At 45.9% G+C, this 27,962-nt stretch overlaps 9 protein-coding genes across 13 annotated transcripts; 3 read left to right on the top strand and 6 right to left on the bottom strand.

Annotated features, from left to right (window-relative positions):
- Positions 1-59: 59 nt before the first annotated feature.
- LOC120451277 (pyruvate kinase) lies at positions 60-3,125 on the bottom strand. The gene is made up of 2 exons (XM_039634821.2): positions 2,960-3,125; positions 60-2,912 (listed from the first exon to the last, which is right to left on the bottom strand). The coding sequence occupies exon 2, from the start codon at positions 2,739-2,741 to the stop codon at positions 222-224; it is 2,520 nt and encodes an 839-aa protein (XP_039490755.1). The 5' UTR covers positions 2,742-2,912; positions 2,960-3,125; the 3' UTR covers positions 60-221.
- A 142-nt stretch (positions 3,126-3,267) lies between these two features.
- LOC120451279 (pyruvate kinase) lies at positions 3,268-8,458 on the bottom strand. Of its 3 annotated transcripts, none has more exons than XM_039634824.2 (4): positions 8,310-8,458; positions 3,843-5,232; positions 3,623-3,779; positions 3,268-3,534 (listed from the first exon to the last, which is right to left on the bottom strand). In XM_039634824.2, exons 2-4 carry the CDS (start codon positions 5,209-5,211, stop codon positions 3,522-3,524), a joined length of 1,539 nt encoding a protein of 512 aa, XP_039490758.1. In that variant the 5' UTR covers positions 5,212-5,232; positions 8,310-8,458; the 3' UTR covers positions 3,268-3,521. The 3 variants fall into 3 exon arrangements, with proteins under 3 accessions (XP_039490758.1, XP_039490756.1, XP_039490757.1); XM_039634822.2 differs by lacking the exon at positions 8,310-8,458 and adding an exon at positions 6,451-6,712; XM_039634823.2 differs by lacking the exons at positions 3,268-3,534; positions 8,310-8,458 and adding an exon at positions 6,451-6,714 and having other exon boundaries at positions 3,619-3,779.
- A 487-nt stretch (positions 8,459-8,945) lies between these two features.
- LOC120454681 (probable DNA-directed RNA polymerase III subunit RPC6) lies at positions 8,946-10,004 on the top strand. Its single transcript, XM_039640197.1, has 3 exons — positions 8,946-8,986; positions 9,046-9,442; positions 9,501-10,004. The coding sequence occupies exons 2-3, from the start codon at positions 9,050-9,052 to the stop codon at positions 9,987-9,989; spliced, it is 882 nt and encodes a 293-aa protein (XP_039496131.1). The 5' UTR covers positions 8,946-8,986; positions 9,046-9,049; the 3' UTR covers positions 9,990-10,004.
- A 222-nt stretch (positions 10,005-10,226) lies between these two features.
- LOC120454680 (zinc finger protein-like 1 homolog) lies at positions 10,227-11,635 on the top strand. Its single transcript, XM_039640196.2, has 5 exons — positions 10,227-10,487; positions 10,552-10,663; positions 10,731-10,924; positions 10,980-11,181; positions 11,244-11,635. Exons 1-5 carry the CDS (start codon positions 10,386-10,388, stop codon positions 11,531-11,533), a joined length of 900 nt encoding a protein of 299 aa, XP_039496130.1. The 5' UTR covers positions 10,227-10,385; the 3' UTR covers positions 11,534-11,635.
- Positions 11,620-12,670, bottom strand: LOC120454679 (transmembrane protein 199). The gene is made up of 2 exons (XM_039640194.2): positions 12,073-12,670; positions 11,620-12,012 (listed from the first exon to the last, which is right to left on the bottom strand). The coding sequence occupies exons 1-2, from the start codon at positions 12,668-12,670 to the stop codon at positions 11,690-11,692; spliced, it is 921 nt and encodes a 306-aa protein (XP_039496128.1). The 3' UTR covers positions 11,620-11,689.
- Positions 12,671-12,675: 5 nt separating this feature from the next.
- Positions 12,676-13,388, bottom strand: LOC120454683 (biogenesis of lysosome-related organelles complex 1 subunit 5). 2 transcript variants are annotated; one of them, XM_039640200.2, is made up of 3 exons: positions 13,254-13,387; positions 12,913-13,193; positions 12,676-12,846 (listed from the first exon to the last, which is right to left on the bottom strand). In XM_039640200.2, the coding sequence occupies exons 1-3, from the start codon at positions 13,342-13,344 to the stop codon at positions 12,676-12,678; spliced, it is 543 nt and encodes a 180-aa protein (XP_039496134.1). In that variant the 5' UTR covers positions 13,345-13,387. The 2 variants fall into 2 exon arrangements, with proteins under 2 accessions (XP_039496134.1, XP_039496135.1); XM_039640201.1 differs by having other exon boundaries at positions 12,706-12,846; positions 12,909-13,193; positions 13,254-13,388.
- Positions 13,389-13,631: 243 nt separating this feature from the next.
- LOC120454678 (bifunctional arginine demethylase and lysyl-hydroxylase PSR) lies at positions 13,632-15,340 on the top strand. Its single transcript, XM_039640193.2, has one exon. It carries the CDS (start codon positions 13,800-13,802, stop codon positions 15,030-15,032), a length of 1,233 nt encoding a protein of 410 aa, XP_039496127.1. The 5' UTR covers positions 13,632-13,799; the 3' UTR covers positions 15,033-15,340.
- A 66-nt stretch (positions 15,341-15,406) lies between these two features.
- Positions 15,407-19,588, bottom strand: LOC120454682 (GTP-binding protein SAR1b). Of its 2 annotated transcripts, none has more exons than XM_039640198.2 (6): positions 19,473-19,588; positions 18,523-18,663; positions 17,732-17,851; positions 17,593-17,658; positions 16,444-16,679; positions 15,407-16,374 (listed from the first exon to the last, which is right to left on the bottom strand). In XM_039640198.2, the coding sequence occupies exons 2-6, from the start codon at positions 18,563-18,565 to the stop codon at positions 16,258-16,260; spliced, it is 582 nt and encodes a 193-aa protein (XP_039496132.1). In that variant the 5' UTR covers positions 18,566-18,663; positions 19,473-19,588; the 3' UTR covers positions 15,407-16,257. The 2 variants fall into 2 exon arrangements, with proteins under 2 accessions (XP_039496132.1, XP_039496133.1); XM_039640199.2 differs by lacking the exon at positions 19,473-19,588 and adding an exon at positions 19,424-19,446.
- A 399-nt stretch (positions 19,589-19,987) lies between these two features.
- On the bottom strand, positions 19,988-24,203 carry LOC120453636 (farnesol dehydrogenase). The gene is made up of 5 exons (XM_039638428.2): positions 23,986-24,203; positions 23,759-23,924; positions 23,579-23,705; positions 20,442-20,577; positions 19,988-20,312 (listed from the first exon to the last, which is right to left on the bottom strand). The coding sequence occupies exons 1-5, from the start codon at positions 24,124-24,126 to the stop codon at positions 20,136-20,138; spliced, it is 747 nt and encodes a 248-aa protein (XP_039494362.1). The 5' UTR covers positions 24,127-24,203; the 3' UTR covers positions 19,988-20,135.
- Between the last annotated feature and the right edge of the window lie 3,759 nt (positions 24,204-27,962).

Below are 27,962 nucleotides of genomic sequence, written 5' to 3'. Positions count from 1 at the left end.
GATCGGCTCTGTAAATTCATTCAGATGGGTGAAAACCAAAATAACAACCATTAAGCATATTCAGAAAAATGTTGCTTTTATTATCTTTAGAGTTGACCTTTTCAAAAGTTTTGCCAGTCCTAAGAAAATGCAATATCAAATTTATTTCATTTGGAAATCAGTGTGCAACATTGCATTTTAAACTTAAAATGTTCCATAAAAGTCTGCCATAGGTTTCCAATCTATTTCTTGCCCTTTTTTGAGTTGTCAGGATCCGAGAGAGATTGCTTTAATTTTTCGCACACCGATTTTAGAAGCTTATCGGCCGATTCTGCCTCGGCTTTCTCTTTTTCCTCCTCAATTCTCTTGCACATCTCTGCTTCCTTCTTTCTCTTCCTCTTTTCCGCAAACTGTTTCCATTTCTTTTCCATTTCAGCTAGCTCCCTTTCTCTTTGCTCCCTCTTGCGCCTATCAGCCTCTTCCTTCTGTTTCTTCGCTTCATTTAGTAGCTTACAGTTCTTTAGTTCCGCCTTCTTTACCTCTTCCTCCTTCAAACGCTTGGCGTTCTCAGCTGCTTCCAGTTTGGCTACTTCTGCTTCTATTATCTTAAGTTCCTCCTCATTTCTTTTCTTCTCTTCAGCCAGTTTGCACTTCCTTTCTTGTTCCAATTTCCTACACTTTTCAGCTTCCTCTTTCATTCGCTCTTCTGCTGCTTTTCTACATTTTTCAGCTTCCTTTTTCCTTCGTTCTTCTTCCGCTTTCCTACACTTTTCAGCTTCCGCTTTCCTTCGTTCTTCTTCCGCTTTTCTACACTTTTCCGCCTCTGCTTTCCTTCGTTCTTCTTCCGCATTCCTACACTTTTCAGCTTCCGCTTTTCTTCGTTCTTCTTCCGCATTTCTACGCTTGTCAGCTTCCGCTTTCCTTCGTTCTTCTTCCGCATTCCTACACTTTTCAGCTTCCGCTTTCCTTCGTTCTTCTTCCGCTTTCCTTCGTTCTTCTTCCGCATTCCTGCGCCTTTCAGCTTCCTCTTTTCGTCGTTCTTCTTCCGCTTTCCTGCACATTTCAGCTTCTTTCTCCTTCTTTTCGGCTAATTTGCACATCTGTTCAAACTCCTCTTTGCACTTTCTTTCCTCAGCTTCCGCTTGCATTTGCTTGCATATTAAGATTTTATCATCTTGCTTGGGACAAGGCTTTTTGGGGCAAGGCTTTTGCTTCTCTTCGGACTGCTTACATTTTTCGGCAATTTTTTTCTTGCGACATTCTTCCGCTTCCTGGAGTTTTCTGCACGCCTCTTTTTTAGCCTTCTCCTTGCAGATCTGTTCCAGAGCCAGTTGTCTGCATCGCTCCTCCTGTTCCCGTTCTTCCTTGGTCTGCTGACGGATGGTGAACAGCCGGAAGGTTACCTTTTCCGCTGACATGGCATTGACCACCACCACCGATCCCTTCTGACCCGGCTCCAGGATGTCCATCTTGCCCATCAGCTTCAGACCCGACTGCATAATGCGTCTAAAGTTCAAGCTGCCAATAACCATTTCCTCGACGAGGAGTGGGTAGACGCCGCGAAAGAGCAGAGATTGAGCCGCCTCGGATTGGCTACCCGTGAGCATTACAATGGGACACGGCGGCCTCATGTGACTGACCATTTGAGCAACCATAGAGCACGGACTGGCCACAACAATTGCCCGGGCTTGACCCACCGTAGCCGCCTCCGCAATCGCCGTGGTAACCGCCGAAATGTGGTCGGCAGCACTGGTTCGGATTTCCCTTTTGAGGCTGTTCTGCAGGCTTTCGTACCAGAGAACAGCTTCGACTTTGGCACAGATCCTGGCCATGCACTGCACGCACTCCACGGGATACTTTCCCTTGGCAGTTTCACCGGACAACATTACGGCATCGGACCCATCGAAAATAGCGTTGGCCACATCCGAGGCTTCGGCACGAGTTGGTCGCGGCTTGCTCGTCATCGACTCCATCATCTGGGTGGCGCAGATCACGGGCTTGCCTACCTTGTTGCACTTGGCCACAATCGATTTCTGGGCCAGGGGAACATCCTCTGTGGGTATCTCAATGCCCATATCACCTCGGGCCACCATTATGCCATCTGATTCACGGATAATTTCGTCTATGTTAGCCAGACCTTGTTGGTTTTCAATCTTAGAGATGATCTTTATACACTCTGCCGCCGGTCCAAGTACTTGGCGGATTTCCTTCAGAGCATTTCCGTCTCGGATGAACGATGCGAAGATCATGTCCACCTTTTGCTCCGCCCCAAATATAAGATCCTGCTTATCCTTCTCCGTTACGCTGGGAAGATCCACCGGAACACCTGGCAAATTGATACCCTTGTGGGAGCCCAGCTTGCCACCGTTTTCCACCTGGCAGATCACTTCGTCTCCCTTTGCTTCCTTCACGATCAATGCAATCAATCCGTCGTCTACAAAAATGTGATTTCCTGGTTTGACCAGATCAGGTAATCTCTGATAATCCACGTAGATATTTTCCTTAGTGCTCTTGTCGGCCAGCTCCTTCTTGGTGCTTAGTGTTACTTTGTCTCCGGCCTTTAGCTCTATCTCAGCTCTATCATCGCCACCAGCCAGTTTTCCCGTCCGGATCTCCGGACCCTTCGTGTCCAGAGCAATTGCCAAGGTTCTGGGCAGACCCGTTTGCTCCACGTACATGGCAATAGCCTTACGAGCCGCCTGTATCGTCTGGCAGTGGTACTCGTGGCTGCCGTGAGAAAAGTTCATACGCACCACCCGCATCCCCGCCCGGATGAGCTCCAGTAGCACTTCCGGGCAGTTGGATGAGGGTCCAATGGTGCATATGATGCTGCTAAGGGGGATACTTAGGGCAGGTGCTTGGAACTGCAGTCGCGACTGGTAATCCAACTGGGAGGCGAATGGTCCACGGTCCAGCCGGAACTTCGGTGGTTTCTAGAAAGGATTCATTAGTGGATGATTGACACCAACCGACGACGTACCTTCTGTTTCTTGCAATTGCTGGCATAGCAGCGATATCTTAGGTTTGACAGGCAAGTGGAACATATGGGCACTTTGGACCCTTGGCTAAGAATTTTTGCGTATGGATGAATTTTGAATTAATTTTGATACACCGAAACAAAAATAAAATGTATAGTGTTACCTGTCAAAAACGTATAAAATCATTAATTATAAGAAACTAATCGTGGAACTCGCACGTTTAAATTACAAACAAGAGAGAACGCTATAGTCGAGTACCCCGACTATCTGATACCCGTTACTCAGCAGATTGCACATTACTTTCCATACGTACATAAATACAGTGATGACTTTATTATAATTTTCGAAGAAATCTATATTATTCAACAATGGTATATTATATTTGTGTGTCTGTTTGAGGCCCGGGCCGGACTTTGGCGCTTCTGACAGCGGTTCCAGCAGCCTCCTGCAGTTTCCAATATTCCGAATATTGTGTAATTAATAAATTAACTTGGTTATTAACAGTAATCAACGCGACGCCTGCCGCAGCTGCGACGCATCCAGGTACTTCCTGAGCGGCAAAGTTTATTCGACGGTGCTGAAAAGATTGATAATTGCGTTAGTGTTATTAATATAATGATAGATAGTATAGATAGAAATATCCACACGTTAGAAAAGACACTTACACAATGCGGATGGTGTTGGTGAAGCCAGAGCCCTGCTTCCAGCCGGTGACCACAACGACGGAGTCTCCGGTCTTGATGAAGCCGTTCTTCTTTCCGACCTGCAAGCCGAACTGCACGCGCACGTCCACATCCTTCAGCCAGTCACCAAGAGCGGGCTCTGCAAGTGCAAAACATAGTTATAATTTAAAGAACTTTCGACTTCGAAAAACGGAAGACCTACCCTTGTAGATAAGTGGCACCAGGCCACGGTAGAGATGGGCCTGACGAGCGGTCTGCGCGAAACGGGTGACCGCGATGATGGGGCAGCGTGGGCGGTACTTGCTCACCTGGAAGGCCGACTTGCCGCTGGTGGTGATCACCACGATGGCGGAGGCCTTGGCCTTGGTGGCAGCCTCAACGGCAGCGATGGCAGCAGCGTGAGAGGCATCGATGGTACCAGCGCCGCGAACCAAGTCGTTGAAGAGGTTCTGGTGCCAGAGGGCAGCCTCGGCCTCCTTGCAGGTCTTGGCCATGGTCAGGACGCACTCCAGCGGGTACTCGCCCTTGGCGGTCTCACCAGACAACATGACGCAATCGGCACCATCGAGCACAGCGTTGGCCACATCAGAGATCTCAGCGCGAGTGGGACGTGGCTTCTTCACCATGGACTCCAACATCTGGGTGGCGCAGATTACAGGCTTGCCAGCCTTGTTGCAACGGGCAATCATGGCCTTCTGGGCGAGGAACACCTTCTCGGCGGGAATCTCAATACCCAGATCTCCACGGGCCACCATGATACCATCACCGGCCTCGATGATCTCGTCCAGGTTGTGCATGCCCTGCTGGTTCTCGATCTTGGAAATGATCTTGATGTTCTTGCCCTTCTCGCCAAGAACCTTACGGATTTCGGTCAAAGCAGCGGCGTTGCGGATGAACGAAGCAAATATCATGTCCACTTCCTGCTCCACACCGAACAGCAGATCGCTCTTATCCTTCTCGGAGACGGCGGGCAGATCGACGGGCACGCCTGGCAGGTTCACACCCTTGCGGGAACCCAGAGAGCCACCGTTCTCCACCTCGCAGGTGAGGGTATCCTTGCCCACCTCGCGCACAATCAGTGAGATCAGACCGTCATCGACGAACACTCGGTTGCCGGGCTTCACCACATTGACAATGTTCTCGTAGTCCACGTACACAATCTCCAGGGAGCCCTTCTCCAGGAATTCCTTGTTTGTGGTCAGCTTGATCTTCTCGCCCTTCTTCAGCTCAATCTCGGCGGTGCCGCTGCCTCCGATCAGACCGGTACGGATCTCGGGTCCCTTGGTGTCCAGGGCAATGGCCACGGGGTGTTCGTAGCCCAGCTTGGCCGAGTAGTTCTTAACCGCCTGGCGCACATTGGCCACGGTGGCGGCGTGGTACTCGTGCGATCCGTGAGAGAAGTTCATGCGCGCGACATTCATGCCGGTGGCCATCATCTTCTCCAGCATCTCCACGCTGCTGGAGGCAGGTCCGATGGTGCACACAATTCCGGACAGACGCACATGGGGCACTGGCGAGTCGAACTGCAGACGGCACATGTGCTCCAGTTGGGTATCAGCTCCTGCGGCCATGTTTTGCGGTACTTCGTTGGGCTGAAAAATAAGTTGTATAAGTTTATTTCGATTTCTGTTCATATTTATAAATAGTGCGAATTAATACTTTGCTGTTTTTAAGAAATCAGCACGCTAATTACCAACATTTGCAATAAAACCGGTACGTCTTGTTTATTGATTTAAACCTTTTCTTTCCAAATTACACAAATAATCAGCAGTAACTCCCTAGCAACAAGAAACCTTAACCGTTTAAAAACCAAGCAAAAAATAAAAAGAACCAACGATTGAAATCATTCCCTGCTGAAATATTGCAATAAGATTATGAAACACATATAGAACCCCAACATAAACGCGGTGAATGCGTGCAAAACTCATGATAACCCTTCTTCATATCAACGCACATAAATCGATACAGTGTTTATCGACCAAATTAAATGTTTACCACCGGCTTATAAATAGAACCAGACGAGCCAAACACGACGTTTTAAGCCCAAATGCTCGCCGCACCTATAATATTTGTTAACCAAACGGGAAGTCATTGCAATACTAGTTATAGAGTGTGGAATATTTGGGAACTGACAGATCAGGTAGATATATTTACATAAATATATATGTATGTAATGTTTTAATCAATTTCTCCGTAATTCAAATGATAACGTTATTTATCATTCTGATTTTATTAAGTAGCATGTGTAAATAAGCCATTGATAAAGCTAGATATATAAAATGGTATTACCGATAACCAATAATAAATGTTACTCCTCCTTTAGCTATATAAATTTCGTAGGCCTTTACGGTTGTTTATCCCATACTAACAATCATTTTCATTTTCTTTTTTTATTATAATATAATATTTCTTCGCACTGTTTATATTATTTCTTGAAAACCGCGTATCTGTCGCTGCAGAATTCGCTGATGTAAACAAAGTGCGTGTACGTGAAGTGCTTGAGTGGGAGGTTGTGGGTGGCCCAAAAGAGAAGACCGGAGAAAGGCAGAGCGGAAGAGAGAGTGCCAGAGAGAAAGCAGCAGGCGGAAGAAAAGTGTGCAGCGAATTCGACGCCGGCAGCGCTGCACCGCCGAAGGTCAGTTGTGCCGACCGCGACCGACAGAATTTTCTCAGCTGCAGTTGCATAATTGCCCAGTTTTCCCCCCAATGACTCTGATATCGGGCCAACCCGCCAGCCAACTGATTATGACGATTATGCATATCTTTATGGACCAATTCTGGTGGCTTTCATTCCCGTGACATTGGCGTACCTTCAGCTGCGGAGCCTCATCGTAGATGGTTACGTTCACCATTTTGTTGCCTACCGAACGGGCAGTATGTAACCAACGGGAATCGTACTTTTGATGGAGATATAGACTATATCTTCTTGCAGCTGCACACGCAACGCCACGCACAACAACACACACAATGCAGCGTCTAGCCGAGGGCAATATATTGGCAATATATCTTTCAAGTTTGAGACGAAAATCGGGATATATATGGAAAAGCGGACGCGGCGAGGACGAGACAAAAAGTTCGACTGCCGCACAGATTTTTTTGGCAAGCGGAAATTTCCCGAGCCGCAGCGAAAAGCGCTCAGAATGTCGGTAGCCCGAAAGAAAAAGAGAGCAGCAACGCAGAGGCGAGAGAGTTTCGGGCCCAGAGAGGCGAGACGAGGACGCAACAGGCCACCCCTAAAGAGCCAACTTTGGCGAGAAGCTAGAAAGCTGTAAAGCGAGCAAAAAGGGTACATTCAAGGGTATGCTCGATCAGGGAGGGCCAGCTGCTCAGTCTACAAAAGACCTATATTGCTTCTTCTAATTGAGTTCCGGTTAATATATAACTTTAATCTTTGAACACTGAATATAAAGATGAAGAACAAACCTAATATGAACTTCGAGAGAGAGGCACATAATTTCCTCCGACATTTAAGTTTTTTGCAGAATTAAGGTACCCCATTGTGCCAACATCCCCGCACTGCCTTCGAGTAAGAAGATGCGAAAAGTTTATCCAACGAGCGGAAGCTCCGAAGTTAACTGTCGCAAAGCTCTGTTGCTATCGGCATAGAAGGTTCAACGATCCATTGCGCTTAATTTTTGCAGATTTGTACCTACATATGTACGTCTTATCATATACACACGTGATGTCGGCATGTGTGTGCGTGGTAAACAAAAAACCGATCATCAGCTGTTAGACGGCGCCTATCAGCTGGCAACACAGAAAATCAGCAACGGGGAAAAGAGCCCACTGTCCAACTGCCCCCCTTCCACCTAGAATTCCACTGTGCTGACCTTGACAACCTAATCTCCTCCACGGAAAACAGCTTCGTCTCGCTCGCACTGCCATTATGCAAGTGCGTGAGCATGGGCTTTCCTTTTATCTTTTTCTCTCTCTTTCGCTCATCGTGAGTGACACGCGCAGAAAGCGTGCAAGTAAAGCTCGTCAGCTTGCAGCTTTTGTCGCCGGAAAACGCACGAGAGAAAAGTTCTGAAAGTGAAAGTGCTTTTCCAGGCTTCAGTTAATATGTAATGCGTACTATTTGCCGCATTTAACCTTGAACTTGTGGATAAAGGACATTAGCACCGTTAACATTTTGAAGCTCGGGTCTGCGCAACAACAAATGCTTATCACTGAGACGCCGAAACAGCAACAAAATATTTTAGACAACCCGGCATTGAGGAAATTTATGCGAAATTACTCATCATTGCTGAACGCCGCGTCGTCACAGGGCAATTAAACAATTGCGATAGTGGAAGTTTACAGCGCTTCGAGATTATTATTGCTGCATTGTTCCCGATGGCCTGTTTTATAGGGTGTGGGTCATTTTACTTCGAGGCGCGCTCAGCATGGAATGACTTCTATTTCACCTTTACACATTTCGCTAACGAGGTTCTTTTGAGATTGTATTGGTGTGCGAATTCAGTTCGCCGCTGTGCTTGAGTGTATGTGTGATTTGTGAAGCGGCAAACGCAATTCTACATAATGTGGAGAAATTGCTTGCATCATCAACAACAGCAACGACAAATGTCTTGCCACCGCTAATTTCGTTAGCGAAATTTCTAGCGTATTATAATGAGATGATGATGATGAGGTTGAGGTTGAGGTCGTCCCAAGAAGATCTGATAATTACCTGTTTCGGACAGTAAAGGTGAACTCGCAGAGAGATGTATTTGCTCTTCCTGTTTTGGAATTTATTTAATTCAATTTAAATGCACAGGCAGCGAACACTCCAATCAGAAACAGTGCGTCCGGCGATCTGTTCGAAAAAACAGTTGGCACCAGTGTGGCTAAAAATGCCATTACTTTTAAAATTAAATACCATTTGGTATATACATAGCAGGTTCACGATATTCCATTTGGGGTGTTCCCAAAGCCTTCAAATTGTTTTATCTTAATTCAACATATAATCCAAAATTAAAACAATTTACTTTGCATAAATAGTGCTTTATTTATGTAACTTTAAAATGAGTTTTTCATACAACAATTTTTAATTTTCGATAGACTTCATTTAATTTTTAATATTTTTCCAATATTAACAAAAGAAATGTATCCTGAAATATTTGTATATTCTTGTTTGTTAAGTCTTTAGTTATTACTATTATGTTTCTGGCTAATTTTCGTTTTTTTATTAAGTCAATTCCAACCAAACAAGTGTGGTAAGTCTTGATAAATGTATTATTTATTCAAAGGAACATGTAAACTTTTTTGAAATTGTTTTGTGGTATTTTTTGCGAGTGATTTGTTTTCTTCTTCTTAACATCGCTAGGCATTCGCGCGGAACCGTTTGTTTTGGTTCTGCTTTCTACGGTAAGCGTGATGTTATTCTCGATTTAATTGAATTTTAAATTAAAAATCTTCGAAAATAGAAAGATGGCCACTGAGGTGTCACAACTATTGCTGGCGGTGGTCCAGGGCATCCCAGCTGGCGCCACCAACGATGACCTGACCAAGGCGCTGCCTGATGTGCCGGCGGCCACGCGGGTGGAGGCATTGAATATACTGTTGCAGCAGGGCGGGATTGAGATCCTGAAGAAGGGTGAGAAGTTGGTGTACCGCGCCAAGGACCCGGAAAAAAAGAGTGCCCTGCCCAAGGATGCGGACAACGAGGAGAAGGTTGTCTACGGCATCGTGGAGGAGGGCGGCAACAAAGGCATCTGGATTCGGGATATACGCATGAAGTCCAACTTGAATATGATACAGCTCAACAAGATCCTCAAGAACCTGGAAACTAAGAAGCTCATCAAGGCGGTCAAGTCGGTGAACGTAGGTTCTATGATGCTTTATTCCCACTCCAATGTGATTGCAAATATTTCTCGCGCAGGCCAGCAAAAAGAAGGTGTACATGCTGTACAACCTGGAGCCGGATCTCTCGATTACGGGCGGCGCCTGGTACCAAGATCAGGACTTTGAGGTGGAGTTTGTGGATGTGCTCAACCAGCAGTGTCTGCGCTTCCTGCAAATGAAACGCGACAGTGCGGAAAAGAAGCGCGAAGGTCCATTGGCCTTCAAGCAGATGTCTTGCTGCACGGTCAACGAGGTGCAGAAGTTCATCTCGGACCTGGGCATCAGCAAGGTTAATCTGGCGGAGGCCGATCTGGAAACAATTCTCAAAACGGTGGTGTACGATGGCAACGCGGAGCGAGTGCGTCAGCAGGATGGTTCCTTCGTCTACCGGGCAGTTAATTCCCCACTTCCTCCGACTGGACTGGTGCAGATGCCCTGTGGCATTTGTCCCGTCATCAAGAACTGCTCCAATTGTGGCGATGTAACTGCTATAAATTGTGAATATATGCGAGATTGGTTGGATTAGGGATTACCTCGAAAACGCAGGATTTTATTTTATTTTAAGGATTTAAAATTCAACTGCTAGCTTAGTTAGCTCTTTATAGCCCAAACATTGTTTGATTACCTTAAAGAGGTAAAAATTTAAACAGATTTTTAAATCCCAAAACACCCAACTGGTATATCGTATTTCGTTATACATCGCTACGATATTCGCTGCCACCTCCGTCAGCTGGTTGCCATTCGCCCGGAGCGCAGGAACAGATACGTGGCTGTTGAATATGTGAATGCCACCTCGAAAATTCCGACAATAGCTGCGAAACGGAATAAAAATTAACTTTATTGGGGCGTTATTATGCGATAGCTGTCCCAAGGCCGCCAAGTGCAATTCCTCCACCGCCTTAGGAACCCCGAATTTAACGAAATGGGTTTGTGCAAGTGCCCCAAGCGCCTGGTTACCAACCAGTTTTGCTTTGAGCACCGAGTCAATGTTTGCGAACACTGTATGGTTCAGTCTCATCCAAAGGTAAGGATTTCCCTAAAATGCTTTTATGGATGCTTGAAGTTCACCATATCCACTCGTTTTCCAGTGCATCGTGCAGTCGTATCTGCAGTGGCTGCGGGACAGCGATTACATCTCCAACTGCACTCTGTGCAGCACCACATTGGAGCAGGGCGATTGTGTGCGCCTCGTCTGCTACCGTAAGGATCTGACAGCTTCTAGCTTACCCAGACACTGCACACTGACCCATAATCCTGCCATTTCCAGATGTTTTCCACTGGGACTGTCTGAACGCTCGCCAAGCTGCACTGCCTGCCAACACAGCCCCTCGGGGTCACCAGTGCCCCGCCTGCACTGTGGAGATCTTTCCCAACGCTAACCTGGTCTCGCCGGTGGCCGATGCTCTGAAGAGTTTCCTGTCGCAGGTTAACTGGGGCAGGAATGGCCTGGGACTTGCCCTGGTAAGTATTTCACTTAGTAAACTTTTAATCGATTTAAATGATCAATTTCGCCCAGCTCTCCGAAGAGCAGAGCAGCAGCTTAAAGGCCATTAAGCCTAAGGTGGCCAGCCAGGCGGCCGTCAGCAACATGACCAAAGTGCACCACATCCATTCCGGTGGCGAGCGAGAGCGCACGAAGCCCAATGGCCATGACGCCGTGAGTCCACATTCCGTGCTCCTTATGGATGCATTTAATCCCCCAAGTGCGGGCGACTACGGTGCGTATAATCTATCATACATCTTAGTTTCATAGTATAATCACAATCCCATATTTCCACAGCCAGCAGCCGAAGACCGTTGCTCCCCCGTCAGCCGCCAATTGGTGGTACTGATCGAGACGACAACAAGTACCAGCGCCGCACTCCTGCGGAACTGTTCTCGCGATGGACACGCCGCTTCTATGCGCCTTCCTCCAGGCCTCCGTGGCGTCGCACTTGGTTCCTGGTGACCGCCGGAATCTTTGCCTTTGTCTTGTTCGTCTACCTTATGGCCTGGCTGGGACGTGGCGGATCTGACGCCGTGGACGAGGGCTGGAATAACCCCAATCCGCAGCCGAACCACTACGAATAGGGATTGCATTCATGGTGGAAACGAGCATACGTAGCATATAATCGATATCCAAGTCCCCGATCCCGAAAGAATAAAACTTTTACAGCTATTTATATAACCTAACATTGCAAAGCGAAATAATACAACGACAAAGAACGATTTTGAGTCCCGAGCTATCTAGTCAGCATGGGGTTTCAACGTCTGGACTTGACTTCCCTCGGCGGGCGGAGTGCTGACCCCCTTGCGCTTTGTCGGCGTCGTTGTCTGCGGCTTACGTTTGGGAGCGTCCAAAACCTCGTCGTACTCGTGCAGCTTCTTGGCCAGGAAGTACATCTCAGCAAGGGCTATGATGAGCGCCACAATCACGCCCAGCAAGATGCGAAAGCCGAAAGGCAGCGGACCCACCATCAAATTGACGCCAAAGAAGCCGAACGTGAAGCCAGCGGCCACAGAGAAGATGAACTGCACCACGGCAATGATTTGCTTATTAAGGCTCTTAACTGGAAGACAAAAAAACGGTTTTAAAGGGTGAATCTGATAAGCTGGCCACTTGCACTCACTCTGATAGCTGATTGTGTCCTCTGGGTAGTGTTTTAATCCGGCATCCACATTCTTGGTCATTTTGAGGTAATCCCGATTGTGCTGCTCTGCGCGAAGACGTTGACAGCGAGCTTCCAACTCAGGATTGCGCGGCTTCATTTCGTTCTCGGGCAGGAGCAGATCGCAGGACTCAATCAGTTGGTGCAGAAAGACTTGGCAGTGATCCTGACGGCGCAGTTCAGCCAGCGTTTTTGAGAGCCAGTGCAGGTCGTTTAGGTACAAGAAATGTTTCACCTGCTTTGGTGACTCTTTATCATCACTATCCTTGACCTCTGCATCTGGTTCCGGTTGACCCTTAGCGGATTCTTTGGGTGTGTCGGGTAGATTTTCAGTAAGTTTTTTCAGCAGATCGTAATCGATTTTTGGACGTTTGTAGACCAAGCCGGAATCCTTGATTATCTTAGTGCGGATAGGCAGTGTGTGGCCTTTTTGCTTCATAATCTTGGCCACATTTTCGGGCACCTCCTGGAAATGTTCCTTTTGGGCATCCAGAAAATCCAGCAGCTTCTTCGACGGCACAAGGCGCACCCGAGCATCCACGATCGTTGACTTCAGCATGGTTTCTACTTGGCAATGTTTAGTTTCAGTTGCAAATCCGAGTAGAGCTCTGCGATTTCCTCCTCCTTTTCCTCAAACGAGTTCTCGATGCGACGATAGCCGTGCTCCAAATTGGTAAGAAACTCCGCCCGGCGTTGTTCACGTGCCAATCGCGCCTCCTGCAACTGGGTGCTGGCCTGGAATTCGAACGGAAGACCAATTAATCAATGATAAAAAGGCGGAGATTACGCTGACCCACTAACAGTTCGTTCCACCTTCGCTTTCGCCAAGAGTGCGTTGACCCCGTCCAGAAGATGGTTGACCTCCGTGTCCAGTTGGGCGAGGTTCTCGGTTCCGCTGCCGCTGCCGGTTGCACTGCACCGGGAGAGATCGTACCTCAGAGATCCCACTGTCTCGGTGACCTGGAAAAGTTTCTCCACTTCGCTGTCGTTGCGCCGCACCTCGAAGTTCTCGAGAAAAGCCTCGATCTCGCCGTTAACAAACACGCGATGGTCTAAAATGCGGAGCGGCACCTTGTAGAGCTCTGGAAGAGAAGCGGGCACCTGGTTATCAACGATTTTCAAATGGTTTTCAAAAACTCCACCTCGTCCGACTTGGCTTATCATTATTTTCATTCGCCCACAGCTGTCACATGAGAAATGCCAACGAACCAGGGCTACGCCACTGTATCGCATATATCGTAACGCAAAATCAAACTGCGCCACCTTCCTTAAAGTACTCAATTACACTTTATTATTTATTGGCCACATTTTTTATGAGAGTTTTTAATATGAAACATGCTGCACACTATATTTAAAATTTTACATTGATTTATTTTAAATTTTTAATTTAGATAAGTGTTGGTCACCTTAAAGTCTTGCAGCCCTGGCTCTCAACGAAAATACAAATTTTGGTCGCAACTAGCAATGGTATGTGCAAGCTAGTAACGGGCCAGCCTTCGATAACGTCCCGTTACTCGGAAAACAACCGATAAAACTCGAAAAGCAGTGCTACCTCGGCGACCAGCTGGGTGACCAGGTGCGGCCCAGCGTCGCGTTAGCAGCATGTTCGAAACATCGTCGGCTGGCCACACTGCAATCACGCTGCTTTAATTTCCAGGAGCTGTAGAAAATTGGCCAATTTCAGCAGGATGAGCGAGGAATTCAAGCTGCCCAAGCGTTCCCGCAAGCGCACGCGTGAGGTGAAGCGCAAGGCTCGCCCGGAACTGGACGGCGAGAATGCGTGGTCGGCCATGCGGTATTGCGAGAAGTTCGAGCCGTTCTGGGACTTCACCGATAACCTGGAGCGGATCGAGGAGTCGCAGGTGCCGGAATCGGAGTTCATTGAACGCTTCGAGCGGCCCTACAAACCGGTCATCATTCGCGGCTGCACCGACGGCTGGCTGGCGCTGGAGAAGTGGACACTGGCCCGCCTGGCGAAGAAGTATCGCAACCAGAAGTTCAAGTGCGGCGAGGACAACGAGGGCTATAGCGTCAAGATGAAGATGAAGTACTACGTGGAGTACATGCAGAGCACGCGCGACGACAGTCCGCTGTACATCTTCGACAGCAGCTTCGGCGAACACCATCGCCGGCGCAAGCTTCTGGATGACTATGTGGTGCCCAAGTACTTTCGCGACGACCTCTTCCAGTACTGCGGTGAGAATCGTCGTCCGCCTTACCGCTGGTTTGTCATGGGACCGGCTCGCTCCGGCACCGGCATCCACATAGACCCGCTGGGCACGAGTGCCTGGAACACGCTGATCCGCGGCCACAAGCGCTGGTGCCTGTTCCCCACGCAGACGCCCAAGGAGATGCTTAAGGTCACCAGTGCCATGGGTGGCAAGCAGCGGGACGAGGCCATCACCTGGTTCAGCACCATATATCCGCGCACCCAGCTTTCCAGTTGGCCGGAGCAGTACCGCCCCATCGAGGTGCTTCAGGCAGAAGGCGAGACTGTATTCGTGCCCGGCGGCTGGTGGCACGTGGTGCTCAACCTGGACGACACCATTGCCATTACCCAGAACTTCAGTTCGCAGACGAACTTCCCCTGCGTCTGGCACAAGACTGTTCGCGGGCGACCAAAGCTGTCGCGAAAGTGGCTGCGCGTGCTGCGTGACCAGCGACCGGAGCTGGCCCAGATCGCCGATAGTATTAACCTGAACGAGAGCACCGGCTTCGCGTCGGACAGCTCCAGCAACTCAAGCTCCTCCTCGTCGAGCAGTTCCTCATCGTCGTCGGAGGAGAGCGACGATGGCGGCGATTCCAACACGGACAGCGGTCAGGAGAGTCTAACGGCCAAGAAGAAAAAGAAGCGACGCATGGCTGGCGGCGGCGGCGGCGATGCGGGGTCCGCTTCCATGGGCGGATCCTCGCGTTCCTGATGCAGGGAGCGGGCCAAGCGCAAGGGCTTGCTCATGCGCCTCTTTCAGCGCCAACTGATGCTGCTGAGACGACTGCCCCGCTGCCGGCGCAGTTAGCATTGAGATCGTATTCATAATCCTCTGCAGTCTGCAGCCGCATCAGAGTTTTGTAATATTTTTCTACTTAGACCAGCATGTTTGCAGCTCTTTGATCCCGTGCTCGCCCTCATCGGATGCCTGCCTCCCTCTCTGATTTCAATAGATGCTCTGATCGTGACTCATTAGCGTAAACCCTAAATGCAAAAATAAATAAATCCAATATATTTGTACGTCGCTGGGTTTCATTTAAGCTGAGCACTTTCATCCCCAAAGCCAAACAAAACAACAGTCAACCATTCGTATTTTACAAAATTACTTTTCTCCGTTTTATTTAGAATTCTGTTTGCAAACAAAAATGCGATTTTATATAAATTGCTTTCCCTTTCGTATTGTATAAAATGAAACAAAGTACATCGATGACATGCAACTTATAAATTTTAGCTAAACTAAAGTGTACCATTATCGGAGGTGGAAACGCGCTCGACGGAACTTAATTGGGGTGTAGTCGTATATAATGTTGGGCGGCCAAAGTAAACTATAAAGGAAATCAATAGCGACATGTACAATTCATAAACTTGAAATAAAGGTAGGTAGCTACAGTTTATTCGCGGAACATCGTCGTTGAAAGCACATGCTCTTAAATAAATCACCTTTAATTTGCTATAATTTGTTATTCATAATTATTAATAAAAGTTTCCCTTGCGCACTCGCACTTCTTGCATCCTTCAGCTCCTTACAATCCTTACAATTTATCCCGATGTTCCAGATAGAAAAGTTGTTTGCACTTTCATGTTGTTTTGTGTTGTGTTGTGTTCTCCTGTCGTGTGGCTTCTATTTTCCCGCGATTGTGTGTGGCTGGATTAAACGGCGTCGTTTAATTACAGATGTACATTGTATGGTTTTCTCGTTTTTATTATTATGAAATATTTGTTTTGTATAAATTAGAAATTGCGCACGCAGCTTCGTTTTGCTTAAGGTCTGACGTTTTGAATTCGTCTGGGTTCATATCCCACCGGTTTTGTTTCTGTGGTCGAATTTGCTTTTCTTTTGGAAATTTTGTAGCCAAGTTTTCGGTTTGAGAGTTGAGTGGTGTTCTTGAAATATGGTGCTGGTGGTGGTGGTGGTGTTGGTGGTTGTTAATTCTGACTTAATCGATATACTGCGCTAACCAACGGAAACCCTCGCCGTAGCCCTGTCGCTTCAGCACGGAGCACATGAACAATTCCAGAGGACGGCCGGGCAAATCGGCGCGTGCAACTTTGCCCTGAAAAACCAAACGGATATCACTTAGTTAAATAGCAAGCCAGAGGAAGGGGGCTGTGACTGAGCTCACCTTGCCAGTTGTTAGCTGATACAGTCCAAACACGTTTCTCAGCTCATCCTCGCTGGCCGCGCCGGGCTTATCGATTTTGTTGCCCAATATGAGCACGGGGCAGTTGGACAGCGCCTCATCCGTGAGCAGCGAATCCAGCTCGTTTTTGCTCTCCTGGAAGCGGCCACGATCCCAGGCGTCTATTAGGAAAACGATGGCATCCACAGCGGGGAAGTAGTCCTTCCAGACACGACGTGCTGCAAAAGTAAATGAGGGACGTAAATATGATAATAAATACAACAGCAGCGCTTATCACAAAAGGTAAAGGCTCTGATTTAGTCAAGATTTGTAAGGGTACCTCAGTAGTCGCTGTCTGCGACCAACAATCTGTAATTTATATAACATCGCTGGAATAACAAAACGCGAGTCACTGATATCAGGCACAAATCTGATATCTTTCTGCCGCTGAGAACCTTTCTACTTAAGTATATGCCTAGTTCCGAAGCGAAAACAATCGTCACGATGACGAGCTGCACTTATAACGAAGTGCTAGAGCTTCTTTATCAAAACAATTGGACTCTACAAGCCATTTCACGATGTTTGACCACTTTTCATAATGTTCATATTTATACAAATATATTAACTGCTTGTGTGCGAGTTTTTCGTGCACACTGATGTGCTGTTGCTGTTTGTTATCTACATATAGAATGTTTGCCTTCGTAATATTAATAATAAATATGTCGCCTATACGTGCACAGTGGGTTGGGAGATAGTATTCTTTCACATATATTAGGGCAATTAAATGAGAAACTGGGTGCATGCCAAACTTATAAGTGTTTCTATACAATGGGTTACATTCTCTAATTTTCAAAGGTCGCAATATCAAAGTTGAACCGCCGGGGACCACTGTAGTGGCATTGCTTGGATGGGCGTTCGTTCGAGTGTGTGGCGCTGATTGAACGCAACAAATGCTACGAGTGTAAGACCCACTGGCTGTATGAGTGACCTGATGCGCTATATTTCATGCTGATTGTCGTGGATCTGGCGGTTTTGCTCGCTGCGCCCTGCGATATTTGCATACTGGTCTATATTTAGTCGCGGGCACGTACGGAAAATAGCTACGATTTGGATGCACATTCCCCTGAGCTCTGGTCAAGATTAGGCACTTACCCTGAGTGTGGCCACCCAAGTCGAATGTAGTGAAGCGCATGTTGCCGATGGACAGCTCCTCGGATGCTGCAAGCGATAATTGGTTAATTGGTTCAAGTTATACAACGAATTCCGTCCAGGAAGGGAGGAGTAGACTCACTTGGATGCAGTGTGGGCACATGCTGCGCCAGCTTATCATCTTTGAGCATATGCAAGAGTGTGGTTTTGCCAGCATTATCCAGGCCCAGGAACAATAATTTGCCAGACTTTTTCCACAGACCTGAAACGAGGAGAGCGTTTTGAATAGTCACCAATTATTATACGCAGCTAAACTAACACTAGTGACGGATCACTTGTGTTTGCGCAGCCACAAACAGCCACATATATGTACATTGGAGGTCAAGACAATAGCTCTGAGACTTCGGGCTAACTATAAGCTATTAGCCTGATTAACGATGAAGCTAAGAAATAGATACGCTTACAAAACGTGATATATGTGCTAGCAGTTTGGTCTGCACTGTGTACCACACATAATGTCAGTACTTAGGTGTGGAATAAATATAACTTTTAGCATTACAAAGCAAACAAAAGTTTAGCTATCTAGACCCCGGAAAAACCCCAAATATGTTTGTTTACAGAATTGAGGCTAAAGTACATGGAAATCAATTAAAAGTGTATTCTATGCATGTACCTAATAGTCATGCATATTTAACGCGCACTTGTTGTGATACGAGAACCCCAATGGAAAGTGATACTAAGTCATGCCAACCCTTTGCCTATAAACACAATTCAACCTCTAGATCTCGAGATAATCGCTATCATTGTGACCTCCGCTGTACAGCCGTCGAGTTTGGGTTTCTTTGGTGCGGCGGCTGCCTTGTTGGCACTTGCTCAAGAAACGCCGTCCCAAGGCACAATGTCAGAGATGCAGAGATGGGCGCAGATGCTTACCCAGGTATCCCAGCACTCCGGTGAACCAGTCCCAGATGAACATCCTGATGGTTTCTTGTGGCTATCGGTTGCGGGTGAGTGGCTCCAGAAAGCGGCTTGTGTGTGTTTTTGTGGGGGGAAGAGAGCTGCTGGGCTAGACGGCTGCCGGATCGAAAAGATATATGCATGGGATAATGGGTTAGTGCGCATTTCGACTCAAGTTCAATGTCCAGCCACAAAAACAACAAAGGCGACAACAGCAACAACAACAACAACAGCGGCTTGGCCAATAGGAAATCAATTCTACGGCGGCTCAACTTCCGGAACCTTGACACACATACACACGCTCACGCACACACACAAACATAGACACAGTTGAGCGGCAGGGACCTTGCGGATAAAGCTTCCTTCTGGCGGCGAATTATTTAGGCTATTATTCAGTTAATTAGGTTAAAACCTGTTCTTTGTCAACTGGGCAACACTTTCTTTCTTTCTCTATTCCTCTCCCTCTCGCTCGCTCACTCTCTCACTGTCTGTCTCTCTGTGTGTGTGCCACTGGATGTGCGAGTGTGTGTGTGCGCGTGTGTGCCTGTCTGTGTGCAACTACGTGGTAACACGCATTATATTATACTTTATAATATCATTTCGCCTTTGGAGCACATTTCGTAATCACACTTTGGACGGCAGGTTCACGCCGATCACAGCCGCACCCTCGAAAAGGGCACAAAAGAAGGCCCAGACATCCGGACATCCGATTCGGAATCGAAATCGGTTTGGGATTCGGATTCGGATTTTGCACTACGTGGACGCATTTCGGAATTTTAGAGCCCGCTGCTGCGGGCAGCTTGCGTTTGATGGGCGCATTTGCGTATGCAATTGCTGTTGTTGTCGCGCGTTTGGATCGGTGCTGGCCGCTGGTTACCGTGCGGCTGCTGTGTGTATCAATTATCAACTTAATTCGCTTTTTCTACCTCACGTTTTTATTGGAGTCAGTTCAGTTTTTTTTTAATCATAAGCCCCAGTGTGACCAATAAGCTAAAGCTGCGAAAAATCGATGACTGTTTCGCACTTGGCAGAGGTAATCGATGTTTTGGTGGGTAACTAAGCTAGAAGCGGTGCGCGCCCCTTCAATGGTGGATGGTGTACTCGCTAACCATAGCTGTACAGCCCTGGTCTTTTGATGCAGTCTGGTAACCCTGTCGCCAAGTGGCATCTCGACTAAAAGCGCGGGCAATTTAAATTAAAATTTGTATATAAGGAATGCTCACATAATGTTGCCAAAACTATTTACACGCATTTAATTATTTATTGATTGTACAAATAAACATCTTAGAGAATATAAAGCAAGTAAGTAAGTATACAAAAACATTTTAAAAGTGCAATTATCAATGTATTGCAATGTTATAATCTTTTTTTTTAATATTTAAGTATATAAAAATACGGTAAAAATTCAATAACATCTTAGCGAATATAATATAAGTAATAAACAAAGAACAAATCTAGTTATCAGTTGCTTGAAATGTAATTTCGTATATAGGCATATATGAAAATGTGCACTTTGGTTCTCTAATTTCAGAACATGTACAAATGTAGTAACATTATTTATGAAGAAAGTACAAAAGTTAAGCTGAAGTTTAATCGACCTTCCGCATCTGCTGCAGGATGATGTCCTCCACCTGGACGCCATCGGGAGTGTTCAGCGCATACAACACCGCCTTGGCCACATCACTTGCCTGCAGTTTGGGCAGCTCGGCCACCGCCTGCGAGTAAACACTAAGGAAATCCGTGTCCACCATGCCCGGGCAGATGCTCTGCAGTGGAGGGATAAAAGTATAAAAGTGTGGAGAGGGTAACCAATGACCAGACGCGTCATGTTTGCCGCATTTCCCGCGGATTAAGATGGAGGATGAGGCGCCATGTATGCACTGCATTTAACTTACCGTTAATTTAATATTTAATTTGAGAAAATGTATTTCCTGGCGCACCGTTTGGCAGAGGGCCGTAATTGCATGCTTCGTGGCCGGATAAACGCTGAATAAGGGCACCGGCACTTCCGGAATCCGATGGCCAAGCACGCTGTTGTCAAATGTTGTCCATACACATGTTCGTAGGAGCAGAAGGAGCAGCAGGCGGAGAAGGAGGAGGTGCATCGTCCGCATGGTAGGTAATGGCGGTATGGAGGGGATGGAAAATAAAGACAGAGCGGGGTCACAAACGGCGGGTGTGCGTGGGTAAATAAAGTCAACACAACGGATTTCAAGCACTTAAAACGGCAACAAAAAACAAGTCGCCGTCGAACACCTACGGAAAATGACGGTCAGCAGCTGACGGGACCAACGGAGTTTCCATCGCCCACGGAAAACCCACTTTGCATGCCTCAAAGACTGTATGCGGATGCGGATGCATGGATGTCCACCCACGTCCGTTTTCAGTTCACAGTTTTCAGTTCACAGTTTTCTGCATTCACCTGCCTGCATATGTCGCTGTGCATTTTATGCAAACATTGCGTAAACTTCTTTTAATTTTACGCCCACACTGAACAGAAATACATGAAAGCTTCTACAAAAAAAAATTATTAAAGTTTACTACACATGCAATAGAAATATAAATTACCTATAGCTTGCACATTTCATCCTCCTATATTTATATAAATGAATCTATATTTTTATGAGCGCATTCACTCAAGTAGTTGTGCGTTTTTTCGAGTGCATTTAGAAGAGCAAGGGGTGGTACTTATGGCTGCGAGCCTGGGGCATTAAATGCAAACAATTGCCAGCGTTGCTGCAGATGCTGGGCGGCCGGCATACTCTTGCAGTTTTTAATTAATTAAGTCTTAATATTATTGCACTGACATTAAGCGAAATGCATATGGACGACCGCCCCTACTCAGACCACCTGGCCCACCTGCCACGCCCCTTGACACACACACACACGTACACACGCCCCCCGAAACGTCACATGCTCATTAGCAACGCCTCGACTACGTTACCAGAACGGGATTGTCTTTGTCTCGCAACCTCGCCGCCAAATAAATACATTTTCTCATTAATTAACGTTTGCGAACTTCGAAGTCGCAGTTTTCACTGCCCTTTTCCCCCAACCCCCTCAAACCACCTACCCACCTATCCGTCCGCCTTGCTCAATTGTATTCGATTGCGGACAATACGCTTGTGTCCGCTGCTCATTATGCCGGAAAAATGCGTATGAAAATTCCGGAAAATGCGTATTTACGGTGTGTCTTTAATGCACTTCGATGATGCACTTGCCGATGTGGTGGGAATGTGAAGGTAACTTAATGGCATATTGAAATGGTTTGTAAAGACTTCCCGAAGGAAAAGGTTTCATATCATGTGCATACGCAGCTATATAAAAGAACTACAAAGCTGCCAAAATTATATATTTTTAAATAAACATTTAAACATTTTTCACCAAGATAAAACGTCACCAAATTCGTTTAAGATATCATATTAATCCCATTTTGTGCTTGCAATCTATTTTGCGCACACAGATTTCTGCACGAATCGAATTGCCATCTTTGCATCTTTGCATAAACTGAAAGCCAATCAATAAATAAGATTGACGTTGGCTTTGTTGAATTTGCCTTAACATTTCCGCATGCTGACTGATTTTACAGCCATGAAAAAAGCAAACGCACACACATAGATACTCACGTATGTATGCACAACAGGCCAGTCTGCCAACCCACAGTGCGTATACGCAATTATTCAATTTTGCCTTTTGCTCATGGGCAATAATTGCTATCTGGTTGGGTGGGTGTGCGTATGCGTGTGCGTATGCACTCAAGTAAATTTCATTAAAATTAAATCAATGCAATTTGAAATTAAAGCCATAGCGCAAATCAAACATGCGGCTTAATGCGCAAAATTTTTGATTTTAAATGCGGTACGCATTGGATTCCATCGAATAATAAAAATCACATCGACGACTGCCAATGGAGGATTGCGAAATGCAAATGCAAATGCAATACGCATTCGGCTTAATGCAAAATACTTAATTATGTTGAATAATTGAGTTGTTGTTATTGCTGTTGTTGCTGTTGTTCGGGGCAAACACATTGGCCATGCAAAGCTTTTAATGCACCACCCGCACCGCAAAAACACGATGCGTGCAACACCACCCCCCCCACCCCGCGCTCAGCATTTAAATATCAATAAGTGTTTGTGCTGTTGTGCTTGTTTGTTTGCCGCATGGCTTTTAATTTAATTTAAATAACGCGGCGACCACTTCGAACCCTTCGCCTTTGTGCGCAAAACCTTTCGCATGCAAAATGCATTGAGCTATTGACTGACCGCCTGCATTGTTTGCACTTTCATTAAGCCCCGATCGGCTGGCCGAACCCTCCGTTTAAGCCCGCCCTTGAACCGCCCACCATCTACCACCCACTATCCACCACCCACCATCTACCATCCACCACCCAACAGCAACGAGCCTACAGGACATAATTTGGCAAATATTTTGCCACTCAAGGCAGCAGCTTTTGGTCAGTTGTTTGCGCAGCACAAGCAAAACTATAAAGCAAATATGTACGAAAATGATTTACCTCCAACTCCATCACTGTATGCACACTGCCTTTGTCCGGCTCTGCACTAATTTCGATTTAAGCCCAATTTTCCCATTTCAGCTGGGTAAACAGCGCTCCCGAAATGATAACAATTACCCCCAAAAACAGCCAATTGTGCCTCTTGTGTGTGTGTGTATGTGTGTGTTTGCAGTTGTGCTAATTTTGTAGCTCTATCTAATTGTCTCGAGTCAATAGACAATCCTTTCAAGTATAGCTTTCAATTGCTGGCTCTCTCCTTTTCGTTGGCCATCAACACTTTCTATGAAATTGGCTTTAATTAAGGAACTAAGGAACTAAGTCGAGCTGCTGTCGGAAAGGCAAGCAGCTTGGTCATTGAACTTTACCCAAGTTGTGTTTCAGATTCATGATTTAAGTCACAGAAGAAATACTGCATGCATATTGGAAAAAACAATGGGAGCACATAGAATATCTTTTGAAATTCAGGGAGACTATCCTTTACTGCGGTATATTCTTCTGGCCATGGGCGACACTCACCTGTTCATGACCACAATGTGACCGCGAACCTTGACCGCAGCCATGTGCTTCAGTGCCTCCCGCAGGCAGCTGGCGGTGGCCACCACATTCGTGTCGAACAGTTCCTTGATGTCCTTGGTGGGGGACTCTGAACTGGGGGATTGTAGTCTCAGTAACTCAGATTTTGTACGCTGCACTTACCGCTCAGGAAGTTGGCCTTCAGGATGCCAGCGTTGCAAACGAGCACATGGATGGCCTGGAATTTCTCACGGATCCAGCTAAAAGCGCTGGTCAACTGCTCTTCATCATTGAGGTCACATTGCCGGGCAAATATCTTTCCCTCGCCGGTCACTTGCGCCCTGAGTGCCTATTTAAAGTACCAAAAAAGCTACTATTATGGGTGTATATGTGTTATTAGTGCTCTGCACCTCAATGAGATCCACTCGACGAGCCAGGCCCACAACTACCATTCCGGCATTGGCCAACTCCACTGCTGTGGTAGCTCCAATTCCCACGGAGGCTCCAGTGACCACCGCCACCTTGTAGCGCCAGTAGAAGTTAGTTTCCATGGTCAGAGATGTGCTAAATCTGAAAAAACAGTAGGCAGTTTGAGCAATGATAACCTTAGGGCTTCGATTGCCAGTGACAACTGATGTTGGAAGCTGATGGCGATCAGTGCCACATCTATCGCAGCTGCAACCGCAGCACAGTGGGTCTAGTCAACATGGAAACATAGTAAATACCTTGCCTTCTAAATATTATTTTATAATTAAAGCTTGGGATACAGATAAAAAATATGCAGGTTTTTCTGAGTAATTTTTGCATAATCTAGAGCTCTATAAATTCAGAGATCTAGTTAGGTATCTACGAGTATGCCTCATTGACTTTAAGAATTTAAAGACAAAGGCTCTTAAAGTGAGTTCTTTATTTTTATAGTCGGCTTCTTTTGCCATTGGGTTTGGATCATGGGGCACGCGTCGCTCTGGCTGAAGTCGGATTTAATTGATTGCAATTTACTGGCTGTCGTGCCATTCGTACTGTGCATTGTGCGACTGTAGTTTGTACTTTGCATTTGCCTAGTTGCACTTTGTGCCTCAGCCTCCGCTTTTCCCTTTCCCTTTCCTGTTCATGGAGCATTGCACTCGTTTGCATTTCACTTCCAGTTTAAGCTATCTTTTTTTTATGCCATTTCCTTTGTCTACTTGGGTTGGTTTTTGCTGGTCGGTTTTAGCGGATATTTGATACCAAATGAAAAATCTCATTTCGCTGTGCGGCTTTGGTTTGTTGTCACTAATCTCTCGGGCTGACACTTGAGGATTATTTTCATATTTCTATTCACCAAAACCGAGCACTCGGAGTGGGTGGAAAATGGCTTGGCAACAGTGGAAAACCTCTTTTCCTATCACTCGCATCTTTGCATACTCTTAAGACTTATTTGTGTAGTGTTTTATTTATGAAAGTGTTTCATTCTTGTGTGCTTATCAACGAGGCAAAAATATTTATTTAGGCATTTTTTGATGATTTTGGGCTTAGTAGTTACTAAGACATTGTTGTGTTGGAAATAAAAAGGGCAAAACACTTTACAAATTAAAAAGTATCTACCTAAATACATTTAAGCCTGTGAAATCAGCCTCTCACCTAAAATTCATACGCAATTCTTATTCTGTTTTTGTTATTTAAATATTAGCAACCATGCCATCCAGCAATCAATCGCCGTTTCGGTAAATACAAAAATATGCATTATCGATAATCTGGCATAACATATTCCATTATAGTTTGATAGATTCATCAGCAGGCCATGAATATTCGCCCAGGCATTCGAATTCGCTTTCCAGTTGAACGAGCTGCTCGGAGCCTTATCGTATTTTTGTAATTACCAAACAACAGCTTGGCCAGAAGGGGAAGTGGATGTGGATGTGGATGTGGGGGGGAAATGCCACTTGGCTGGCTTCTTGGCCATGGCTCAGTGACTCTGCTGGCAAATCAAAAATCAACTTTATCTCGGCCAGTGGAAGGAAAGTATTTGCATGTCAGTCTCAACTGTGGATGCACCCAAAAAATGCACTTAGACTGGACTTTTGGTAGGGGACAGTAGCTTGTGTACGTTGCAGTTGACAGCCATAAAATGCCGGTGCTGGAGAATGAGTCCTTTGTGGCTCAATGGCTGCAATCGGCCAGAAGTCAGGCAATTGTTTCGATTGGCCGGCCATAAATTCCCTACCATTTGTGTCGTACAGTTGTGCTGGCTGTTAACTAACAGCCGGCCAAGCCATGCAAATCAATTGCAATGCAGCCGAGGGAAAAAGGCAGCCGGCAAGGCGACGGAATTTATGGGCCATAAACCGAAAGTGGCCAGAACGAGATGCTGCAGTCTTGGCTGTGGGGTCATCAAAGTGCCAGGCGTTTTGGGCTGCATTCAAAAGTACAATGCAAATACTTTCCTGGCACTTCGAGTGCCCTTTAGGCTCACTTGGAAAAAAGTGCAGTTCATTTTTGTAGTCCTCATTTCTTTTGTATAATTTAGAAAGAATATTATATCTGAAGAAATCAAGATCTATAACCAATGATATATACAAATCTATCTATCATCTATATCGACTATTTTTCCTGAGCTCAACATTAACTTGGATTTTTTTTGGAAAGTATTGCAGTTGATAATGCCAATGAAAATTGATAGAAAATTGGCGCACAAACTGTTTTTAGTTTGGCAACAGCTCACCCGATTTGATTTCCTTTTTTGGCCCACTTGTACAGCACCGTAGTTGGGTGCTAAAATGGAGTGCGAGGAAGTGGTTTTTCCGGGAGGAAGTGGTGTTTCAAATAAATGAAAAGCTCCCGTCGTGGCAGAATTTATTGTTGCATACTTTTCGGCTCAGCGCCCCGTGGCATGCAAAAAAGCAACCAACGATGTCTGTGGGGAGGGATGATTGGGGGTGTGGAAAAGAGTTTTCTCTGCAAACATGTGTAGCCTGACCTGCCACACCCCCCTGGAGTAGCAGTACCCCCGCCCGCTGGCCTTGTTTATTTTTCGGTTAAACCCAAATATGCATTTTTCATGGCCTCCACGGACTTTCCATCCACTGCAGTTTCGGTCCTTTTTCAATTGCAATAACATTTGTCGGAGCCGAAACTTAAATTGCATTTACCAGCATTTTTGGCAATTAGCGCTTACGTTTTTACTATACGCATATCGCTCATTCGCCATGAGGGCTTATAAACCGTATGAAAAAACAGATTCCACAGTTGTATATGGAAACAATGGCCATGTTCAAATGCGTTAAAAGTATAAAGTACTCGCGGCGTGTGCAAACAAAACGTCCAATTAAATTAGAACAACTTTTCTTTCAAGCCAAAGCATTTAATTAAATTACCTCATGCGCTCGCACCTCCATTTGTGCAAAAAAAAAAACAAAACAAAAATAAATAAAAACGTAAAATAAAAGTTGTAAAGTCTGTATATTCAAGCAACTTTTTTGGCTGCTGGGCAAGCCACTTATTTAAATAAATAACATTTAAAAGGAATTTGTAGAATATGCTGAAATGTGTATGCCTGCGAAAGGTGGTTTAATGTTGGACTGCGGCAAATCGACTGTGAAAAGTGATTAGAACTAGAGTTTGTGTTTGTACAAAGGGCGCTCTTAATGTAAAGTACTTCGTTACAATGAATAATTCCTGTCCTTTATCTATAGATTTGTGTATCTTAACTTCAAACCAACATAGATATCTGTCAACTAAATTCGTTTCCATGTTTTCCTTTCACACTTTAAGTGACTTGTGCCCAAAGTGACTGACGTCACAGCCAATCCTCGAAATGTTTGTTATATGACTATTAATCAAAGCTTGACACAATGATTTAATTAAGTGCCACGCCCACACTAACACCTGTACCTGTGACTTCGAGGGTATGGTGTTCAGAGGTGCTAACCAAAAGGCAGTTACAAAAGTTTGTTGGCATTTCGAAGCACGTCGAGCGACAGTTGTCAGGGGCGATGACGGCACAGAATCCATTTTGCGGACCCCTAAAAACTATGCCAACAATTTTAATGCGAAATTCCACAACGGTGTTCACTCGCTTTGCTCTCCGCTCACCGCTTTCCCCCCTCCGCAGTCGACGAACGAATTTTGATTAAATTGAAATTTATTTTAATTAAACAAGCGTCGCAAATGTCTCATTTACGCTTCAATGACACGGCAAAACAGATGAGCCGAAATTTGGTGTGAGTGCCTAGAATGTGGCCTTAATGTTGGCATGTTTTGCGTTCTGCTGACAATTTTGCCTTGTGTGTTATCCCCGTCTCGCCAGTAAACCATTCCACATTTTTTGAGTTTGTCCCCGAAAAATTGTTTCCAACATTTTGGGGCATTTTTATACCTGTTACTTGTGGCTGATAAGGTATAATGGGTT

This window comes from Drosophila santomea, chromosome 3R (assembly GCF_016746245.2).
Source record: "Drosophila santomea strain STO CAGO 1482 chromosome 3R, Prin_Dsan_1.1, whole genome shotgun sequence".
Taxonomy (NCBI): domain Eukaryota; kingdom Metazoa; phylum Arthropoda; class Insecta; order Diptera; family Drosophilidae; genus Drosophila; species Drosophila santomea.
The sequence above is the reverse complement of the archived record's forward strand: the minus strand, read 5'-3'. Positions and strand labels throughout refer to the sequence as shown.

What these genes read in the sequence shown, in the direction of transcription:
- LOC120451277 (XM_039634821.2), bottom strand. Translation starts at nt 2,741, where the DNA reads ATGCGGGTGGTGCGTATGAACTTTTCTCACGGCAGCCACGAGTACCAC.
- LOC120451279 (XM_039634822.2), bottom strand. Translation starts at nt 6,492, where the DNA reads ATGGTGAACGTAACCATCTACGATGAGGCTCCGCAGCTGAAG. An exon ending in ATGAGGCTCCGCAGCTGAAG is followed by an intron (nt 5,233 to 6,450) that starts GTACGCCAATGT and finishes CTTATTTTTCAG; the next exon opens with CCCAACGAAGTACCGCAAAA. An exon ending in GGTGCCACTTATCTACAAGG is followed by an intron (nt 3,780 to 3,842) that starts GTAGGTCTTCCG and finishes TTGCACTTGCAG; the next exon opens with AGCCCGCTCTTGGTGACTGG.
- LOC120454681 (XM_039640197.1), top strand. Translation starts at nt 9,050, where the DNA reads ATGGCCACTGAGGTGTCACAACTATTGCTGGCGGTGGTCCAGGGCATC. An exon ending in AGGCGGTCAAGTCGGTGAAC is followed by an intron (nt 9,443 to 9,500) that starts GTAGGTTCTATG and finishes TTTCTCGCGCAG; the next exon opens with GCCAGCAAAAAGAAGGTGTA.
- LOC120454680 (XM_039640196.2), top strand. Translation starts at nt 10,386, where the DNA reads ATGGGTTTGTGCAAGTGCCCCAAGCGCCTGGTTACCAACCAGTTTTGC. An exon ending in TGGTTCAGTCTCATCCAAAG is followed by an intron (nt 10,488 to 10,551) that starts GTAAGGATTTCC and finishes CTCGTTTTCCAG; the next exon opens with TGCATCGTGCAGTCGTATCT. An exon ending in CCCAAGTGCGGGCGACTACG is followed by an intron (nt 11,182 to 11,243) that starts GTGCGTATAATC and finishes ATATTTCCACAG; the next exon opens with CCAGCAGCCGAAGACCGTTG.
- LOC120454679 (XM_039640194.2), bottom strand. Translation starts at nt 12,670, where the DNA reads ATGCTGAAGTCAACGATCGTGGATGCTCGGGTGCGCCTTGTGCCGTCG. An exon ending in GGACACAATCAGCTATCAGA is followed by an intron (nt 12,013 to 12,072) that starts GTGAGTGCAAGT and finishes TTTGTCTTCCAG; the next exon opens with TTAAGAGCCTTAATAAGCAA.
- LOC120454683 (XM_039640200.2), bottom strand. Translation starts at nt 13,344, where the DNA reads ATGCGATACAGTGGCGTAGCCCTGGTTCGTTGGCATTTCTCATGTGAC. An exon ending in GATAAGCCAAGTCGGACGAG is followed by an intron (nt 13,194 to 13,253) that starts GTGGAGTTTTTG and finishes CTTCTCTTCCAG; the next exon opens with AGCTCTACAAGGTGCCGCTC. An exon ending in AAGCGAAGGTGGAACGAACT is followed by an intron (nt 12,847 to 12,912) that starts GTTAGTGGGTCA and finishes TTCGAATTCCAG; the next exon opens with GCCAGCACCCAGTTGCAGGA.
- LOC120454678 (XM_039640193.2), top strand. Translation starts at nt 13,800, where the DNA reads ATGAGCGAGGAATTCAAGCTGCCCAAGCGTTCCCGCAAGCGCACGCGT.
- LOC120454682 (XM_039640198.2), bottom strand. Translation starts at nt 18,565, where the DNA reads ATGTTCATCTGGGACTGGTTCACCGGAGTGCTGGGATACCTGG. An exon ending in CGGAGTGCTGGGATACCTGG is followed by an intron (nt 17,852 to 18,522) that starts GTAAGCATCTGC and finishes TCCTCGTTTCAG; the next exon opens with GTCTGTGGAAAAAGTCTGGC. An exon ending in ATCAGCTAACAACTGGCAAG is followed by an intron (nt 16,375 to 16,443) that starts GTGAGCTCAGTC and finishes TTGGTTTTTCAG; the next exon opens with GGCAAAGTTGCACGCGCCGA.
- LOC120453636 (XM_039638428.2), bottom strand. Translation starts at nt 24,126, where the DNA reads ATGGAAACTAACTTCTACTGGCGCTACAAGGTGGCGGTGGTCACTGGA. An exon ending in GTCGAGTGGATCTCATTGAG is followed by an intron (nt 23,925 to 23,985) that starts GTGCAGAGCACT and finishes TACTTTAAATAG; the next exon opens with GCACTCAGGGCGCAAGTGAC. An exon ending in CACATTGTGGTCATGAACAG is followed by an intron (nt 20,578 to 23,578) that starts GTGAGTGTCGCC and finishes ATTTGACAACAG; the next exon opens with CGTGCTTGGCCATCGGATTC.